General features: G+C 41.6%; 4 protein-coding genes across 5 annotated transcripts; all 4 read right to left on the reverse strand.

Moving 5' to 3' along the window:
• Positions 1 to 24: 24 nt before the first annotated feature.
• On the reverse strand, positions 25 to 3,799 carry LOC119120957 (glycine N-acyltransferase-like). Of its 2 annotated transcripts, none has more exons than XM_037248246.1 (5): positions 3,692 to 3,799; positions 3,439 to 3,546; positions 3,226 to 3,352; positions 2,622 to 2,742; positions 25 to 458 (listed from the first exon to the last, which is right to left on the reverse strand). In XM_037248246.1, exons 1-5 carry the CDS (start codon positions 3,767 to 3,769, stop codon positions 56 to 58), a joined length of 837 nt encoding a protein of 278 aa, XP_037104141.1. In that variant the 5' UTR covers positions 3,770 to 3,799; the 3' UTR covers positions 25 to 55. The 2 variants fall into 2 exon arrangements, with proteins under 2 accessions (XP_037104141.1, XP_037104140.1); XM_037248245.1 differs by lacking the exon at positions 25 to 458 and adding an exon at positions 2,069 to 2,550.
• Positions 3,800 to 4,172: 373 nt separating this feature from the next.
• On the reverse strand, positions 4,173 to 5,535 carry LOC119120818 (glycine N-acyltransferase-like). The gene is made up of 3 exons (XM_037248034.1): positions 5,394 to 5,535; positions 4,683 to 4,803; positions 4,173 to 4,611 (listed from the first exon to the last, which is right to left on the reverse strand). Exons 1-3 carry the CDS (start codon positions 5,533 to 5,535, stop codon positions 4,206 to 4,208), a joined length of 669 nt encoding a protein of 222 aa, XP_037103929.1. The 3' UTR covers positions 4,173 to 4,205.
• A 3,310-nt stretch (positions 5,536 to 8,845) lies between these two features.
• Positions 8,846 to 12,453, reverse strand: LOC119120821 (glycine N-acyltransferase-like). Its single transcript, XM_037248037.1, has 5 exons — positions 12,412 to 12,453; positions 12,133 to 12,240; positions 10,186 to 10,312; positions 9,410 to 9,530; positions 8,846 to 9,338 (listed from the first exon to the last, which is right to left on the reverse strand). Exons 1-5 carry the CDS (start codon positions 12,451 to 12,453, stop codon positions 8,933 to 8,935), a joined length of 804 nt encoding a protein of 267 aa, XP_037103932.1. The 3' UTR covers positions 8,846 to 8,932.
• Positions 12,454 to 16,243: 3,790 nt separating this feature from the next.
• LOC119120956 (glycine-N-acyltransferase-like protein 3) lies at positions 16,244 to 17,722 on the reverse strand. Its single transcript, XM_037248244.1, has 5 exons — positions 17,533 to 17,722; positions 17,258 to 17,365; positions 17,046 to 17,178; positions 16,751 to 16,871; positions 16,244 to 16,682 (listed from the first exon to the last, which is right to left on the reverse strand). The coding sequence occupies exons 1-5, from the start codon at positions 17,608 to 17,610 to the stop codon at positions 16,277 to 16,279; spliced, it is 846 nt and encodes a 281-aa protein (XP_037104139.1). The 5' UTR covers positions 17,611 to 17,722; the 3' UTR covers positions 16,244 to 16,276.
• Between the last annotated feature and the right edge of the window lie 1,568 nt (positions 17,723 to 19,290).

Genomic DNA, 19,290 nt, shown 5'->3' on the forward strand with positions numbered 1-19,290 from the left:
ATTTTTATTTCAAGGTCTGTGGTTTCCAAACAGAGACAGATTTTTGGGTGATAATTTACTTCTCAGATTTACTCATGAACATGAAGGTTGTCTCCTCACCACGGGTGAAGCCAGCCTTGATCACGAATCCAATAGCGGCCGCGTTGTCTTTATGGATATGGCAGTAGACAGGCAAACCTTCTGATATTCTTTGCCGGATCAGAGTATGCATCATATCTTGAAAGTGACCTTTCCGTCTGTACTTTGGTTGAGAGTAAGCCATTCTCATCTCATTTAACTCATCTGTCAGTAGCCAAGACACGGGATGTCCCTTCTCATCCACCACACAGCAGTTTGGCAGATGTTGGATGTATGCTTTCACTCGATTGATCTCCTCGCTTCCTCCATAAGGCAACTGTTGGGCCACAAGCTCCGCATGGGACACCTTCAAAGTAGACATTGCAAGCATGGATGTCTTTCTGTAAATGAGAGAATAAGTGCATATGAACAAAGATGACAAAGATAATTTAATGACTTGTCTTCTTCTTACTCTGGCATGTTCAACTTCTCTGGGCTGTAGTTGATGTAGGAATGATAAACTCCGACGTCCTCAACATGGAATCCATTGAGAGAAGCAATTTCGCAGACGATTTGAGAGTGATGATTTGAAAATTAAAAGACAAAAGAACAACATTAGTAACAAAATCGTCCTTAAACACAATCAGTATTTTTAACATAGACAACCACAATAAAAATAGTTAGCAATAGAAAATAAATTAAAAAAACAAACAATACTTTACACGCATGGACTGTGGTAGCTCTTCATAAAGGATCTTTTTCATCAAAGTCTGATCCTTAAATGTCTTCAAGATGATCACTTTGTATGCTCCGTATTAAGTGTCAAGCATGCAGAAGCTCTTCAACATTCATAATGTGACCACGCCTTGGAATACTATTGGCACTCCCAGAACAATTATCTATTTTGGATTAGTCAAATCATATTTATTCATATTGGTGTGTAATGTCCTTAATTAAACATTAATTCAACTATAACCCTGAATTTCAGATAAATATAATAAAATGAATTTTCTGAAAAAAATGTCTTAAGCAAATTTTTAAGGATGGTGACAAACAAATACTAACAAGCGCAGTCAGTTAAGTACTGGCCTTTCTCCTGAGATCAGTTTTCCCAATGACAAAACTGAGTTTTATGTGAAACAAGAAAGGTCTAATAGCCATAGTATTCGTTTGTTCAGACAAGTTGTAGGGTCTTACCTTGGTAGCTGACAGTTTCGGCAGTAACTTCCGCCTTCATCAGAACACCATGTGACACTCTGATGAAGGCGGAAGTTACTGCCGAAACTGTCAGCTACCAAGGTAAGACCCTACAACTTGTCTGAACAAACGAATACTATGGCTATCACAAATGAAGACATAACAAACACAATCCAACTAAGAATGGTCTAATATGCTGGGGAAAAGAACTTTTTTTTATCGTGTTTTCATTGAAACATTTTTGCCTTATCTTGCTCGATAACTTTATCTTCCATTCTTGTGAACAAGTAACATCTGTTAGTTAATTTGATTTTTGACCTTGCTAGGGCCCCCCCCTTTTTTTTTTGGCACTCAGATGTTTGCGTAACATTGTGTCAATAGTTTGCTTTAGCTAATTGCAAATATCCATTTTTTTAACAGTTGAAATAATTACAAACAGTTATACAAACCACAGAATACATTTACTAGAAGACCTTTTTTATAATTCGCTTAAAGATTTAATTATATGAAATATAATAAGAATAATTTTAATTAAAAGCTAATCCTTGTGTGTTCTATTTGGAAATCATATGCACTTTGCATAAAATTCAAGGTTAATCATGACAGAATAAAAAAAACAGAGCAGTTTTCCCAATGACAAAATTGTGTTCTAGATGAATTAAAAGCCCAAATGGTCGTCAACCCTTGGAACGGGCACTGAATCCTCTTTGGCTTTGTAAAGGACAAACAGTGTATGGGAAATGAAAGAATGCAATCTGATTTCTGAAAAGGACAACACATTTAGACATGTAAGAGACTGCACAGCCATTTGCAATGATCATTTATTTCTCTTTTATTCCAAAGTCTGTGGTTTCCAAACAAAGACAGAGTTTTAGGGAGTAATTTACTACTCAGTTGTGCTCATCAGATATGATCATGAAGGTTGTCTCGTCACCACGGATGAAGCCAGCCTTATTCGCGAGTCCAATAGGGGCCGCGTTTTTTTTATGGATATGGGTGAAGGCGGGCAAACCTTCCGATATTCTTTGCCCGATCAGAGTAAGCATCATATGCTGTAAATGACCGTTCCTTCTGTACTTTGGTTGTGTGTAAGACATTCTGAGGCAATTGAACTCATCAGTCAGCAGCCAAGACACGGGATGTCCCTTCTCATCCACCACACAGCAGTTTGGTAGATGTTTGATATAGGCTTCTACTAGATTGAAGTTCTCTTTCCTTCCTCCAAAAGGCAACTGTTGGACCACAAGCTCCACATGGGACTCATTCAAAGTAGATGTTGCTAGCGTGGATGTCTTTCTGTAAATGAGGGGATGAGTGCATATGAAGAAGGATAACAAAGATAATTCAATGACTTGTCTTCTACTTACTCTGACATGTTCAACTTATCTGGGCTGTAGTTGATGTAGGAATGGTAGCCTCCATTTTCCTCAACATGGAATCCTCTGAGAGATGCAATTTCACAGATGATTTGAGAGTGATGATTTGCAACTTAAAAAGACAAAAGAGCAAAATCATTTTTTGGCTTCCCCTCAATTGTATACATCACATCAAACTAAATCACATTCCATAGATTATTTTTAAACAGTGGAGACTAACTAGCAGATATACATGCTCAGAGCAAAGTCAACAGCTTTGTCCTTACATAAAGGCTAACAGTGATCTATTTTCCCTCTTTTGACGTCACTGTTCCAATAATTTTGGAGGCAAGTGTAAATCAACAGAATATAAACACACTCACTTGAATACCACTTCATTTTAGTGGAGCAGTCAAATACCAAGCTCAAATTTAGAGTGTTTCGAAACCAACCAAGCTTGAACAAAGAAAGCAGTTCATGAAAAAGACGCACCAAACAATAAATAACTTGCAGTATTCATGATTTTCACACCCAGATTGAGTGGGAACGGATGCTAAGCTGCCTGCTCGGGAATTACAGTGGGTAAAAGGTTTTTGTTTCAAACTGCTTCAACTACCTTCAAATTCAAGTCCGTTCCTCCACTTGATTTGAAGTTTGTCATCAGTCAGCAGACGCCTTAAAGTGTTTTGGTTTTTGGAGAAGATGCTGTACTTCTCATGACTCTCCTTGAAATTGCCCCCATTCTGCAAATTATTCATTCCAAGATCATGTAGACCTCAACCAAACAAGCAATCCAATTCCTCCAATCGATCCATGTCGTTTTCCCTACCTGGTTTTGACGGTAGCAGATGGCCGTGCTGAACGTAGGCCAGGAGTCGACGCACATCTTTAGTTGAAACACATTGTTTTGCAGCATATGATGCAATCCACCAAGAACCTAAAGCACAATCGAGCACAGCAAAATTACAGCGCACTCATTGAGTTGCCAAATGATCAACTGGAAACTTTAAAATAAACTAGTGCAATACAAGTAGCACAATTGTAGCAATAAAAAGCAAATACAAAGAAACCCAATACATTACATTGATGGACTGTGGTAGCTCTCGATGAAGGATATTTTTCATCAACGTCAGGTCCTTGAATGCCTTCAAGATGATCATTTTGTCGGCCACAAATCGACTGTCCGTATCAAACTGTTGGGCAGGTGCAGTTATACACGTTTCCTAATATGACCACACCTTAGAAATTTCTTTTTAACCCTTAGATGCATGACCTAGCACACCTGCTGCTGTCTTGTCAACCATCCCTGTCCTAAGTATGTATGACAGAATAAAAAATCACATCAGTTTTCCCAATGACAAAATTGTGTTTCAGTTGAACTAAAAGCCCAAATGGTCGTCAACTTTTGGAACGGGCACAGAATCCTCTTTGGCCTTGTAAAGGACAAACAGTGGATAGATATTGAAAGAATGCAATCTGAAAAGGACAACACATTGAGACATGTAAAAGACTACACAGGCATTCGCAATGAGCGTTTATTTATTTTTATTCCAAGATCTGTGGTTTCCAAACAGAGACAGATTTTTGGGTGATAATTTACTTCTCAGATGTACTCATGAACATGAAGGTTGTCTCCTCACCACGGGTGAAGCCAGCCTTATTCGCGAATCCAATAGCGGCCGCGTTGTCTTTATGGAGATGGCAGTAGACGGGAAAACTTTCCGATATTCTTTGCCGGATCAGAGTATGCATCATATCTTGAAAGTGACCTTTCCGTCTGTACTTTGGTTGAGTGTAAGCCATTCTGAGGCCATTCAACTCATCAGTCAGCAGCCAAGACACGGGATGTCCCTTCTCATCCACCACACAGCAGTTTGGCAGATGTTTGATATAGGCTTCTATTCGATTGAAGTTCTCTTTCTTTCCTCCAAAAGATAACTGTTGGACCACAAGCTCCACATGGGACTCATTCAAAGTAGATGTTGCTAGCGTGGATGTCTTTCTGTAAATGAGTGGATGAGTGTAAATGAACAAAGATGACAAAGATAATTCAATGTCTTGTCTTCTACTCACTCCGATATGTTCAACTTCTCTGGGTTGTAGTTGATGTAGGAATGGTGACCTCCATGTTCCTTAACATGGAATCCTCTGAGAGATGCAATTTCACGGATGATTTGAGAGTGATGATTGGCAACTTAAACAGACAAAAGAACAAAATAGGTTTTTTATTTCCCTTCAATTGTATACATCACATTAAACTAAGTCACATTCCATAGATTATTTTTAAACAGTGGAGACTAACTAGCAGATATATACATACATGCTCAGAGCAAAGTGAACGGCTTCATCACTTGTGTCCTTTCAGAACAAATGCCAAATTAAATGGACAAACGATGGCAATGAAAAATGATCTCGCAGGCCTTGTCCTTTCATAAAGGCTAAAATTCCCTCTTTTTGACCTCACTGTTCCAATATTTTTTAGGCAAGTGTAAAGCAACAACATAGAAACACACTCACTCGAATACCACTTCATTTGAATCGACCAATCAAATAACAAGCCCAAATTTAAAAAGTGTTTCGAAATCAACTAAGCTTGAACAAGAAAAGCAGTTTACGAAAAAGACTGCTGGTTACAAGCAGTTGCACCAAACAATAAATATCTTGGAGTGTTCATCATGTTTACACACAAACATTCACACCCACACTGAGTGAGAACGGATGCTAAAATGCCTGCTAGGGAATTACAGTGGGTAAAAGTTTCTTGTTTCAAACTGCTTCAACTACCTTCAAATTCAAGTCCGTTCCTCCACTTGATTTGAAGTTTGTCATCAGTCAGCAGACGTCTTAAAGAGTTTTGGCTTTTGGAGAAAATGCTGTACTTCTCGTGACTCTCCTTGAAATTGCCCCCATTCTGCAAATTATTCATTCCAAGATCATGTAGACCTCAACCAAACAAGCAATCCAATTCTTCCAGTCGATCCATGTCGTTTTCACTACCTGGTTTTGACGGTAGCAGATGGCCGTACTGAACGTAGGCCAGGAGTCGACGTACATCTTTAGTTGAAACACATTGTTTTGCAGCATATGATGCAATCCACCAAGAACCTAAAGCACAATCGAGCGCAGCAAAATTACAGTGCACTCATCGAGTTGCCCAATGATCAACTCGAAACTTCAAAATAAACTAGTTCAATAAAAGCAGCATCATAGTAGCAATAAAAAGCAAATACAAAGAAACCCAATACATTACACTAATGGACTGGGGTAGCTCTCGATGAAGGATATTTTTCATCAACGTCAGGTCCTTGAATGCCTTCAAGATGATCATTTTGTCGGCCACAAATCGACTGTCCGTATCAAACTGTTCAGCTCCGGTGTGCAGGTGCAGTTATACACATTTTCTTATGTAACGACACCTTGGAAAATTCTTTTTAACCCTTAGATGCATGCCCTAGCACACCTGTCGCTGTCTTGTCAATCATCCATGTCCTGATCAAGTGTGACCATTGTTTTAAAAAGATGACAGAATAAAAAAAAAACACAAGTTTTCCCAAAGACAAAATTGTGTTTCTTAGACTTAGACAGAACTTTATTGTCATTTTGTCGACACTAGGTGAGTACAAAACGAAATTTCGTTGCATACGGCTTTCAACAATGTAGAGGTATTTCGGCTGGTTAAAAAAGTGACATTCTATATAAAAATATGAAATAAGATAATTATAAAGTACAAAGTGCAGCAGTGATAAAGTATGTAAACAGTGCAGGAGACAAAAGCAGTATTTACAAGTGTGCAGAGGAATGCTACGTTTGAATGTTCAACAGCCTGACGACAGCAGGGAAAAAACTATTGCAGAACCTGGTGGACCTGTTTCAGTTGAATTAAAAGCCCAAATGGTCGTCAACCTTTGGAACGGGCACAGAATCCTCTTTGGCCTTGTAAAGGACAAACAGTGGATGGAAATTGAAAGAATGCAATCTGAAAAGGACAACACATTGAAACATGTAAAAGACTACACAGGCATTCACAATGAGCGTTTATTTATTTTTATTCCAAGGTCTGTGGTTTCCAAACAGAGACAGATTTTTGGGTGATAATTTACTTCTCAGATGTACATGAAGGTTGTCTCCTCACCACGGGTGAAGCCAGCCTTATTCGCGAGTCCAATAGAGGCCACGTTGTCTTTATGGATATGGCAGTAGACAGGCAAACCTTCTGATATTCTTTGCCGGATCAGAGTATGCATCATATCTTGAAAGTGACCTTTCCGTCTGTACTTTGGTTGAGAGTAAGCCATTCTCATCTCATTTAACTCATCTGTCAGTAGCCAAGACACGGGATGTCCCTTCTCATCCACCACACAGCAGTTTGGCAGATGTTGGATGTATGCTTTCACTCGATTGATCTCCTCGCTTCCTCCATAAGGCAACTGTTGGGCCACAAGCTCCGCATGGGACACCTTCAAAGTAGACATTGCAAGCATGGATGTCTTTCTGTAAATGAGAGAATAAGTGCATATGAACAAAGATGACAAAGATAATTTAATGACTTGTCTTCTTCTTACTCTGGCATGTTCAACTTCTCTGGGCTGTAGTTGATGTAGGAATGATAAACTCCGACGTCCTCAACATGGAATCCATTGAGAGAAGCAATTTCGCAGACGATTTGAGAGTGATGATTTGAAACTTAAAAGACAAAAGAACAACATTAGTAACAAAATCGTCCTTAAACACAATCAGTATTTTTAACATAGACAACCACAATAAAAATAGTTAGCAATAGAAAATAAATTAAAAAAACAAACAATACTTTACACGCATGGACTGTGGTAGCTCTTCATAAAGGATCTTTTTCATCAAAGTCTGATCCTTAAATGTCTTCAAGATGATCACTTTGTATGCTCCGTATTAAGTGTCAAGCATGCAGAAGCTCTTCAACATTCATAATGTGACCACGCCTTGGAATACTATTGGCACTCCCAGAACAATTATTTATTATTTATTTATTATTATTTATTTATTTATTATTTAGTCAAATCATATTTATTCATATTGGTGTGTAATGTCCTTAATTAAACATTAATTCAACTATAACCCTGAATTTCAGATAAATATAATAAAATGAATTTTCTGAAAAAAATGTCTTAAGCAAATTTTTAAGGATGGTGACAAACAAATACTAACAAGCGCAGTCAGTTAAGTACTGGCCTTTCTCCTGAGATCAGTTTTCCCAATGACAAAACTGAGTTTTATGTGAAACAAGAAAGGTCTAATAGCCATAGTATTCGTTTGTTCAGACAAGTTGTAGGGTCTTACCTTGGTAGCTGACAGTTTCGGCAGTAACTTCCGCCTTCATCAGAACACCATGTGACACTCTGATGAAGGCGGAAGTTACTGCCGAAACTGTCAGCTACCAAGGTAAGACCCTACAACTTGTCTGAACAAACGAATACTATGGCTATCACAAATGAAGACATAACAAACACAATCCAACTAAGAATGGTCTAATATGCTTAGTCAAGTCAAGTCAAGTTTATTTGTATAGCCCTAAATCACAAGCAGTCTCAAAGGGCTTCACATAGACAAAAATTGACAATTATTCTCAAAGCATCCCCTGATCTTAAGCTCCCAAATTAGGAAAAGGACTTTTTTTTATCGTGTTTTCATTGAAACATTTTTGCCTTATCTTGCTCGATAACTTTATCTTCCATTCTTGTGAACAAGTAACATCTGTTAGTTAATTTGATTTTTGACCTTGCTAGGGCCCCCCCCTTTTTTTTTTGGCACTCAGATGTTTGCGTAACATTGTGTCAATAGTTTGCTTTAGCTAATTGCAAATATCCATTTTTTTAACAGTTGAAATAATTACAAACAGTTATACAAACCACAGAATACATTTACTAGAAGACCTTTTTTATAATTCGCTTAAAGATTTAATTATATGAAATATAATAAGAATAATTTTAATTAAAAGCTAATCCTTGTGTGTTCTATTTGGAAATCATATGCACTTTGCATAAAATTCAAGGTTAATCATGACAGAATAAAAAAAACAGAGCAGTTTTCCCAATGACAAAATTGTGTTCTAGATGAATTAAAAGCCCAAATGGTCGTCAACCCTTGGAACGGGCACTGAATCCTCTTTGGCTTTGTAAAGGACAAACAGTGTATGGGAAATGAAAGAATGCAATCTGATTTCTGAAAAGGACAACACATTTAGACATGTAAGAGACTGCACAGGCATTTGCAATGATCATTTATTTCTCTTTTATTCCAAAGTCTGTGGTTTCCAAACAGAGACAGAGTTTTAGGGAGTAATTTACTACTCAGATGTGCTCATCAGATATGATCATGAAGGTTGTCTCGTCACCACGGGTGAAGCCAACCTTATTCAGGAGTCCAATAGGGGCCGCGTTGTTTTTATGGAGATGGCTGAAGACGGGCAAACGTTCCGATATTCTTTGCCGGATCAGAGTAAGCATCATATGCTGTAAATGACCGTTCCTTCTGTACTTTGGTTGCGTGTAAGCCATTCTGAGGCAATTGAACTCATCAGTCAGCAGCCAAGACACGGGATGTCCCTTCTCATCCACCACACAGCAGTTTGGTAGATGTTTGATATAGGCTTCTACTAGATTGAAGTTCTCTTTCCTTCCTCCAAAAGGCAACTGTTGGACCACAAGCTCCACATGGGACTCATTCAAAGTAGATGTTGCTAGCGTGGATGTCTTTCTGTAAATGAGGGGATGAGTGCATATGAAGAAGGATAACAAAGATAATTCAATGACTTGTCTTCTACTTACTCTGACATGTTCAACTTATCTGGGCTGTAGTTGATGTAGGAATGGTAACCCCCATTTTCCTCAACATGGAATCCTCTGAGAGATGCAATTTCACCGATGATTTGAGAGTGATGATTTGCAACTTAAAAAGACAAAAGAGCAAAATCATTTTTTGGCTTCCCCTGAATTGTATACATCACATCAAACTACCGTAATTTTCGGACTATAAGTCGCACCGGAGTATAAGTCGCACCAGCCATAAAATGCCCAAAAAAGTGAAAAAACCCCATATATATGTATGTAAGTCGCTCCTGAGTATAAGTCGCCCCCCCACCCAAACTATGAAAAAAAACCGCGACTTATAGTCCGAAAATTACGGTAAATCACATTCCATAGATTATTTTTAAACAGTGGAGACTAACTAGCAGATATACATGCTCAGAGCAAAGTCAACAGCTTTGTCCTTACATAAAGGCTAACAGTGATCTATTTTCCCTCTTTTGACGTCACTGTTCCAATAATTTTGGAGGCAAGTGTAAATCAACAGAATATAAACACACTCACTTGAATACCACTTCATTTTAGTGGAGCAGTCAAATACCAAGCTCAAATTTAGAGTGTTTCGAAACCAACCAAGCTTGAACAAAGAAAGCAGTTCATGAAAAAGACGCACCAAACAATAAATAACTTGCAGTATTCATGATTTTCACACCCAGATTGAGTGGGAACGGATGCTAAGCTGCCTGCTCGGGAATTACAGTGGGTAAAAGGTTTTTGTTTCAAACTGCTTCAACTACCTTCAAATTCAAGTCCGTTCCTCCACTTGATTTGAAGTTTGTCATCAGTCAGCAGACGCCTTAAAGTGTTTTGGTTTTTGGAGAAGATGCTGTACTTCTCGTGACTCTCCTTGAAATTGCCCCCATTCTGCAAATTATTCATTCCAAGATCATGTAGACCTCAACCAAACAAGCAATCCAATTCCTCCAATCGATCCATGTCGTTTTCCCTACCTGGTTTTGACGGTAGCAGATGGCCGTGCTGAACGTAGGCCAGGAGTCGACGCACATCTTTAGTTGAAACACATTGTTTTGCAGCATATGATGCAATCCACCAAGAACCTAAAGCACAATCGAGCACAGCAAAATTACAGCGCACTCATTGAGTTGCCAAATGATCAACTGGAAACTTTAAAATAAACTAGTGCAATACAAGTAGCACAATTGTAGCAATAAAAAGCAAATACAAAGAAACCCAATACATTACATTGATGGACTGTGGTAGCTCCCGATGAAGGATATTTTTCATCAACGTCAGGTCCTTGAATGCCTTCAAGATGATCATTTTGTCGGCCACAAATCGACTGTCCGTATCAAACTGTTGGGCAGGTGCAGTTATACACGTTTCCTAATATGACCACACCTTAGAAATTTCTTTTTAACCCTTAGATGCATGACCTAGCACACCTGCTGCTGTCTTGTCAACCATCCCTGTCCTAAGTATGTATGACAGAATAAAAAATCACATCAGTTTTCCCAATGACCAAATTGTGTTTCAGTTGAACTAAAAGCCCAAATGGTCTTTGGAACGGGCACAGAATCGTCTTTGGCCTTGTAAAGGACAAACAGTGGATGGAAAATGAAAGAATGCAATCTTATTACTGAAAAGGACTGTAAAAGACTACACAGGCATTCGCAATGAGCGTTTATTTATTTTTATTTCAAGGTCTGTGGTTTCCAAACAGAGACAGATTTTTGGGTGATAATTTACTTCTCAGATTTACTCATGAACATGAAGGTTGTCTCCTCACCACGGGTGAAGCCAGCCTTGATCACGAATCCAATAGCGGCCGCGTTGTCTTTATGGATATGGCAGTAGACAGGCAAACCTTCTGATATTCTTTGCCGGATCAGAGTATGCATCATATCTTGAAAGTGACCTTTCCGTCTGTACTTTGGTTGAGAGTAAGCCATTCTCATCTCATTTAACTCATCTGTCAGTAGCCAAGACACGGGATGTCCCTTCTCATCCACCACACAGCAGTTTGGCAGATGTTGGATGTATGCTTTCACTCGATTGATCTCCTCGCTTCCTCCATAAGGCAACTGTTGGGCCACAAGCTCCGCATGGGACACCTTCAAAGTAGACATTGCAAGCATGGATGTCTTTCTGTAAATGAGAGAATAAGTGCATATGAACAAAGATGACAAAGATAATTCAATGACTTGTCTTCTTACTCTGGCATGTTCAACTTCTCTGGGCTGTAGTTGATGTAGGAATGATAAACTCCAACGTCCTCAACATGGAATCCATCGAGAGAAGCAATTTCGCGGACGATTTGAGAGTGATGATTTGAACTTAAAAGACAAAAGAACAAAATTAGTAACGAGTTAATGTAAAACTGAACAGCTCACAATGATCACAATTAAATGTTTTGGATGAAGTTTGACTTTATCTTGCCAATCGCTGGCATACGAAGATGAACGAAAACAATCCATTGAGGATTACTTTTGGTCAAATGTGTCTGTTTCACACCTCTAAATTTAATTCCATTCCTCCACCTGATAAGTTTGTCATCACTCAGCAGACTTCTTAAAGTGTCTTGGTTTCTGGAGAAGACTCTGTACATGGAGGGAAGCTCCACAAAACTGCTCCTAATCTGCATATTCTTCATAGGAGGATCATGTCAATATGTCAACCAGAAAAGCAAATCAATTCCTCCAACTGGACCGTATCCCGTTCTCTACCTGGTTTTGATGGTAGCAGATGGCCGTGCTGAACGTAGGCCAGGAGTCGACGCACATCTTTAGTTGAAACACGTTGTTTCGCAGGATATGATGCAATCCACCAAGAACCTGAAGCACAACCAAGCACAGCAAAATTACAGCGCACTCATCGAGTTGCCCAACAATCCATGTATCAAGCGGAATCCTCGTCCTTAAACACAATCAGTATTTTTAACATAGACAACCACAATAAAAATAGTTAGCAATAGAAAATAAATAAAAAGAACCCCAATACTTTACACGCATGGACTGTGGTAGCTCTTCATAAAGGATCTTTTTCATCAAAGTCTGATCCTTAAATGTCTTCAAGATGATCACTTTGTATGCTCCGTATTAAGTGTCAAGCATGCAGGAGCTCTTCAACATTCATAATGTGACCACGCCTTGGAATACTATTGGCACTCCCAGAACAATTATTTATTTTGGATTAGTCAAATTATATTTATTCATATTGGTGTGTAATGTCCTTAATTAAACATTAATTCAACTATAACCCTGAATTTCAGATAAATATAATAAAATTAATTTTCTGAAAAAAATGTCTTCAGCAAATTTTTAAGGATGGTGACAAACTAATACTAACAAGCGCAGTCAGTTAAGTACTGGCCTTTCTCCTGAGATCAGTTTTCCCAATGACAAAACTGAGTTTTATGTGAAACAAGAAAGGTCTAATAGCCATAGTATTCGTTTGTTCAGACAAGTTGTAGGGTCTTACTTTGGTAGCTGACAGTTTCGGCAGTAACTTCCGCCTTCATCAGAACACCATGTGACACTCTGATGAAGGCGGAAGTTACTGCCGAAACTGTCAGCTACCAAGGTAAGACCCTACAACTTGTCTGAACAAACGAATACTATGGCTATCACAAATGAAGACATAACAAACACAATCCAACTAAGAATGGTCTAATATGCTTAGGAAAAGAACTTTTTTTTATCGTGTTTTCATTGAAACATTTTTGCCTTATCTTGCTCGATAACTTTATCTTCCATTCTTGTGAACAAGTAACATCTGTTAGTTAATTTGATTTTTGACCTTACTAGGGCCCCCCCCCTTTTTTTTTGCACTCAGATGTTTGCATAACATTGTGTCAATGGTTTGCTTTAGCTAATTGCAAATATCCATTTTTTTAACAGTTGAAATAATTACAAACAGTTATACAAACCACAGAACACATTTACTAGAAGACCTTTTTATAATTAGCTTAAAGATTTAATTATATGAAATATAATAAGAATAATTTTAATTAAAAGCTAATCCTTGTGTGTGTTCTATTTGGAAATCATATGCACTTTGCATAAAATTCAAGGTTAATCATGACAGAATAAAAAAAACAGAGCAGTTTTCCCAATGACAAGATTGTGTTCTAGTTGAATTAAAAGCCCAAATGGTCGTCAACCCTTGGAACGGGCACTGAATCCTCTTTGGCTTTGTAAAGGACAAACAGTGTATGGGAAATGAAAGAATGCAATCTGATTTCTGAAAAGGACAACACATTTAGACATGTAAGAGACTGCACAGGCAGGTCCTTGAATGCCTTCAAGATGATCATTTTAGTCAAATGCAAATCGACTGTTTGTCTCAAACTGTTCAGCTCCGGTGTGCAGGTGCAGTTATACACATTTCAAGATTCAAGAGTTTTTTATTTGCCATGTTTGAGCGTGCCAAACAAGGAATTTGACTTCGGTAAATCACACCCTCTGTTCAACATTTAGGTGACTAACAACACTCAGGACGTGAAAAATGGCAAATAAACATCCCCTGATCTTAAACTCCCAAAAGGGCATGGAAAAACTCAAAACTCCAGCTAGGGGAAATGAGAAACCTTGAGAAGAGACCACAGATGGGAAGGTCCCTTATCCAGGATGACCAGGCTGCAATGGATGCAGAGAGGACACATAGTACAAACAGTGTAGACAAATTCAAGAAAGGTGTGGAGAGCAGGATGTTATTGCACAGTAATGACTCTGAGACTCTAAGAGTTGTGTGAGTTCATCAGAGCAACAGCCTGGGGGAAGAAGCTGTCTCTGTGTCTGCTGGTTTTGGCGTACCGAGCTCTATAACGCCGTCCGGAGGGGAGTAGTTCAAACAGACTGCAACCTGTGTGAGAAGGGTCTGTAGAGATGTTCCTTGCACGTTTCCTGGTCCTGGACAGGTACAAGTCTTGGATAGATGGGAGGTTGATTCCAATTATCTTTTCTGCAGTCTGATTGTCCGTTGCAGTCTGTGCTTGTCTTGTTTGGAGGCCGATCCAAACCAGACAGTGATGGCGGTGCAGAGGACAGACTGGATGATGGCAGTGTAGAAGGTCTTCAGAAGCTCTCGCGGCAGGTTGAACTTCTTGAGCTGTCTCAGGAAGTACAGCCTCTGCTGGGCCTTCTTCCGGACAGAGTCTATGTGGCCGGTCCATTTCAGGTCCCGAGAGATTGTGGTTCCCAGGAACTTGAAGGTGTCTGTGGAGAGAATAGTATTACTGCGGATAGTGAGGGGTAAAAGTGGGGAAGGGTCACGCCTGAAGTCCACTGTCATCTCCACGGTCTTGAGCGGGTTCAGCTCCAGGTGGTTTTGGCTGCACCAGTGGACCAGCCGCTCCACCTCCTGTCTGTACGCAGTCTCATCACCGTCCTGGATCAGTCCGATGAGAGTGGTGTCGTCTGCATACTTCAGGAGCTTCACAGGAGAGTCACCTGAGGAGAAATCGTTGGTGTAGAGAGAGAAGAGCAGTGGGGAGAGGACGCACCCCTGAGGGGCTCCAGTATTGGTGGTCCGGGTGTCAAATGTGATGCCCCCCAGCCTCACACGCTGTCTCCTGTTGGTCAGGAAGCTGGTGATCCACTGACAGGTGGAGGCAGGCACCGCAAGCTGGATGAGCTTCTGTTGGAGGTTGTCAGGAGCGATGGTGTTGAACGCCGAGCTGAAGTCCACGAACAAGATCCTGGCGTACGTTCCTGGGGTGTCCAGGTGGGGCAGGATGTAGTGCAGTCCCATGTTGACCGCATCATCCACTGACCTGTTTGCCCGGTAGGCAAACTGGAGGGGGTCAAGCAGGGGGCCCGTGACATCCTTCAGGTGGTTCAGCACTAACCTCTCGAAATATTTCATGACCACAGATGTCAGTGCGACAGGTCTATAGTCATTCAAACCTGTGATGGCGGGCTTCTTGGCCACTGGAACGATGGTGGAGGTCTTGAAGCACGAGGGCACCTCACACAGATCCAGAGAACGGTTGAAGATCCGTGCAAAGGTGGGCGCCAGCTGCTCAGCGCAGACTTTCAAGCAGGAAGGTGACACGCCGTCTGGGCCCGGTGCCTTCCTGGTCTTTTGTCTCCGGAACATCTGGCGCACTTCCTCCTCGCGGATCTGGAGTGTGGGCGCGGCCTCTGCAAGAGAGAGAGTGGGTGACAACGTTGAAAGAGATGTGGACAGAGCAGTTGTGGGCAGAGGTGAGTATGTAGATTGTGCTGCAGGAAGCCCCGTTGTGTGGGAGGACCGATCAAACCTGCAGTAGAACCTGTTTAGCTGGTTAGCAAGCCTTGGTCTCTCCACGTTTCTTGAAGCCCGTGATGCTCTGCAGACCTTTCCACACTGTTGAGGGATCAGGATTGGCAGAGAGGTGTCTCTTCAGGCTCTCCCCGTAACACCTCCTGGCTTTCCTGACCTCTCGGTTCAGTGTGTTTCTGGTCTGCTTGAACAGGTCGCGGTCGCCGCTCCTGTAGGCCTCCTCCTTGACTTTGTTATGTAACCACACCTTGGAAAATTCTTTTTAACCCTTAGATGCATGCCCTAGCACACCTGTCGCTGTCTTGTCAATCATCCATGTCCTGATCAAGTGTGACCATTGTTTTAAAAAGATGACAGAATAAAAAAAAAAAAAAAAAGTTTTCCCAAAGACAAAATTGTGTTTCCGTTGAACTAAAAGCCCAAATGGTCGTCAACCTTTGGAACGGGCACAGAATCCTCTTTGGCTGGAAATTGAAAGAATGCAATCTGAAAAGGACAACACATTGAAACATGTAAAAGACTACACAGGCATTCACAATGAGCGTTTATTTATTTTTATTCCAAGGTCTGTGGTTTCCAAACAGAGACAGATTTTTGGGTGATAATTTACTTCTCAGATGTACTCATGTACATGAAGGTTGACTCCTCACCACGGGTGAAGCCAGCCTTATTCGCGAGTCCAATAGAGGCCACGTTGTCTTTATGGAGATAGCAGTAGACGGGAAAACCTTCCGATATTCTTTGCCGGACCAGAGTAAGCGTCATATCTTGAAAGTGACTTTTCCGTCTGTACTTTGGTTGAGTGTAAGCCATTCTGAGGCAATGGAACTCATCAGTCAGCAGCCAAGACACGGGATGTCCCTTCTCATCTACCACACAGCAGTTTGGTAGATGTTTGATGTATGCTTTCACTATATTGATCTTGTTGCTTCCTCCATAAGGCAACTGTTGGACCACAAGCTCTGCATGGGACTCATTCAAAGTAGATGTTGCTAGCGTGGACGTCTTTCTGCTAATGAGGGAATAAGTGCATACGAACAAAGATGACAAAGATAATTCAATGACTTGTCTTCTTCTTACTCTGGCATGTCCAACTTCTCTGGGCTGTAGTTGATGTAGGAATGGTAACCTCCATTATCCTCAACATGGAGTCCTCTGAGAGAAGCAATTTCGCGGACGATTTCAGAGTGATGATTTGAAACTTAAAAGACAAAAGAACAAAATTAGTAACAAGTTAATGTAAAACTGAACAGCTCGCAATGATCACAAATGTTTTGGATGAAGTTTGACTTTATCTTGCCAATCGCTGGCATACGAAGACGAACGAAAACAATCAATTGAGGATTACTTTTGGTCAAATGTGACTGTTTCATACCTCCAAATTCAATTTTGTTCTTCCACTTGACAAGTTTGTCATCGCTCAGCAGACTTCTTAAAGTGTCTTGGTTTTTGGAGAAGATGCTGAAATTGTAGGGAAGCTCCACAAAACTGCTCCCAATCTGCATATTCTTCATAGGAGGATCATGTCAATATGTCAACCAAACAAGCAAATCTAGTCCTCCAACCGGTCCGTATCCTGTTCTCTACCTGCTTTTGATGGTAGCAGATGGCCGTGCTGAACGTAGGCCAGGAGTCGACGCAGATCTTTAGTTGAAACACGTTGTTTCGCAGGATATGATGCAATCCACCAAGTACCTGAAGCACAATCGAGCATAAAATGTGCTGCACTTGTAAAGTTACCCAACAATCCACGTATCAAGTGGAATCCTCGTCCTTAAAGACAATCAATATTTTTAACATTGACAACCACAATAAAAATAGTTAGCAATAAAAAACAAATAAAAAGAACCCCAATACTTTACACGAATAGACTGTGGTAGCTCTTCATAAAGGATCTTTTTCATCAAAGTCAGGTCCTTAAATGCTTTCAAGATGATCATTAAGTGTCAAGCATGCAGTTGCTCTTGTCATGGCTCGTCCCCGATCATGTTTGTGTGCTCGCCCCTCCCCTCCTGTGTGCACGTGTCTGTGGTTTCTGTCTGTGGTTTCTGTCTGTGTCTGCGTGCTCGCCCCTCCCCTCCTGTGTGCCCATGATTAGTGTGATCATTCTCACCTGCCTCTTGTTACCTGTCATGTATTTAAGTCCTGTCTGTGTGTCACTCCGTCGGATCATTGTGTTGTGTGTTAGTGTCACAATGTTTTTTTGGTTGCTGTTGTCATGTCCTGCTGTCTTCTTGGTTCACGTCCCGGTCAGTCACTCAAGTTAGTGTTTCGTTAAGTCGTGTCAGTTTGCCTTTTGAGTTCTCCAATAAACCCTGGTCCAAGCTGCACTTGGTCGCCCTGCTCCATTTGCCATCCCGTTCCGTGACAGAATGATCCGACCACTACAGCGACCAGCGCTTGGACCTTCCTCCACCACCAGCTCCCGTCAGCGACGCCCGATCCACGTCCGTCGTCCGAGCATGTTCCAGCGCCATGGGCTTGCAGCCGCCATCGGATCTTGCTCCAGCGACGCCGGACTCACGGCCGCCATCGGAGTGCTTCGGGCGCCAGCGGCTTCGCGGCCGCGATCGGACTTCACTGCCGCGACGCGGGACCCGCGGCCGCCATTGGAATGCCTCCCGGCGCCATCAGACTCGCGGCCGCCAACGGGCTCCACCCCAGTGTCACCGGACCGGCGGCATTGCCGGGCCTCGTGCCAACAATGCCGGACCCGCGATCATCACAGACCCTGCTCCCACTGCTGAAACACTGACTCCTGCTGCTGCGTGCAGCTCTGGCTTCCGAATGCCGCTGATCGCGGTCCGGACTTTCAAATGCTGCTGATTGCGGCGATGACTTTTAGTAGCCGCCAGAGTGCGGTTCTGTGTGAGTTGCCGCCCGAGTGCGGTTCTGTGCGAGTTGCCGCCCGAGTGCGGTTCTGTGCCCCAAGTTGCCGCCTGAGTGCGGTTCTGTGCCCCAAGTTGCCGCCTGAGTGCGGTTTAGGCTGTATCACAGACCAGTGGGGTCGTCTGGACTGGTGCGCTGCCCCCCTGTGGGGGGTTGGGTTTTTGGGCCGTTGGGAGCCGTCCCTTGATCATGTTTGTGTGCTCGCCCCTCCCCTCCTGTGTGCTCATGTCCGTGGTTTCTGTCCGTGTGTCTGCGTGCTCGCCCCTCCCCTCCTGTGTGCCCATGATTAGTGTGATCATTCTCACCTGCCTCTTGTTACCTGTCTTGTATTTAAGTCCTGTCTGTGTGTCACTCCCTGTCGGATCGTTGTGTGTTAGTGTCACGATGTCTTTTTGGTTCCTGTCGCTGTCTTCTTGTTTCACGTCCCGGTCAGTCACTCAAGTTATTGTTTCGTTAAGTCGTGTCAGTTTGCCTTTTGAGTTCTCCAATAAACCCTGGTCCAAGCTGCACTTGGTCGCCCTGCTCCATTTGCCATCCCGATCCGTGACAGCTCTTTCACATTTCTAATGTGACCACACCTTGGAATAATATTGTCACTCCCAGAACAATTATTTACGGTTTTTTCCATGTATAATGCGCAAAATGTAACTAATTTATTGTCCTAAAATCTGGGGTGCGCATTATACATGGGTACAATTATTATTTTATTTTTTTTTTTTATCCGGATATCA

The sequence above is a fragment of the Syngnathus acus genome, chromosome 3, assembly GCF_901709675.1.
Source record: "Syngnathus acus chromosome 3, fSynAcu1.2, whole genome shotgun sequence".
NCBI lineage: Eukaryota > Metazoa > Chordata > Actinopteri > Syngnathiformes > Syngnathidae > Syngnathus > Syngnathus acus.

Excerpts from the sequence above, each read along its gene's own strand:
- LOC119120957 (XM_037248245.1), bottom strand. The coding sequence starts at position 3,769 with ATGATCATCTTGAAGGCATTCAAGGACCTGACGTTGATGAAAAATATC. Across the intron at positions 2,743-3,225 it reads GAACGGACTTGAATTTGAAG|TTGCAAATCATCACTCTCAA; the intron begins GTAGTTGAAGCA and ends TGTCTTTTTAAG. Across the intron at positions 2,551-2,621 it reads GATAAGTTGAACATGTCAGA|AAAGACATCCACGCTAGCAA; the intron begins GTAAGTAGAAGA and ends CCTCATTTACAG.
- LOC119120818 (XM_037248034.1), bottom strand. The coding sequence starts at position 5,535 with ATGAATAATTTGCAGAATGGGGGCAATTTCAAGGAGAGTCACGAGAAG. Across the intron at positions 4,804-5,393 it reads GAACGGACTTGAATTTGAAG|TTGCCAATCATCACTCTCAA; the intron begins GTAGTTGAAGCA and ends TGTCTGTTTAAG. Across the intron at positions 4,612-4,682 it reads GAGAAGTTGAACATATCGGA|AAAGACATCCACGCTAGCAA; the intron begins GTGAGTAGAAGA and ends ACTCATTTACAG.
- LOC119120821 (XM_037248037.1), bottom strand. The coding sequence starts at position 12,453 with ATGAAAAAGATCCTTTATGAAGAGCTACCACAGTCCATGCGT. Across the intron at positions 12,241-12,411 it reads AGCTACCACAGTCCATGCGT|GTTCTTGGTGGATTGCATCA; the intron begins GTAAAGTATTGG and ends GTTGTGCTTCAG. Across the intron at positions 9,339-9,409 it reads GATAAGTTGAACATGTCAGA|AAAGACATCCACGCTAGCAA; the intron begins GTAAGTAGAAGA and ends CCTCATTTACAG.
- LOC119120956 (XM_037248244.1), bottom strand. The coding sequence starts at position 17,610 with ATGATCATCTTGAAAGCATTTAAGGACCTGACTTTGATGAAAAAGATC. Across the intron at positions 16,872-17,045 it reads GAACAAAATTGAATTTGGAG|TTTCAAATCATCACTCTGAA; the intron begins GTATGAAACAGT and ends TTGTCTTTTAAG. Across the intron at positions 16,683-16,750 it reads GAGAAGTTGGACATGCCAGA|CAGAAAGACGTCCACGCTAG; the intron begins GTAAGAAGAAGA and ends TTCCCTCATTAG.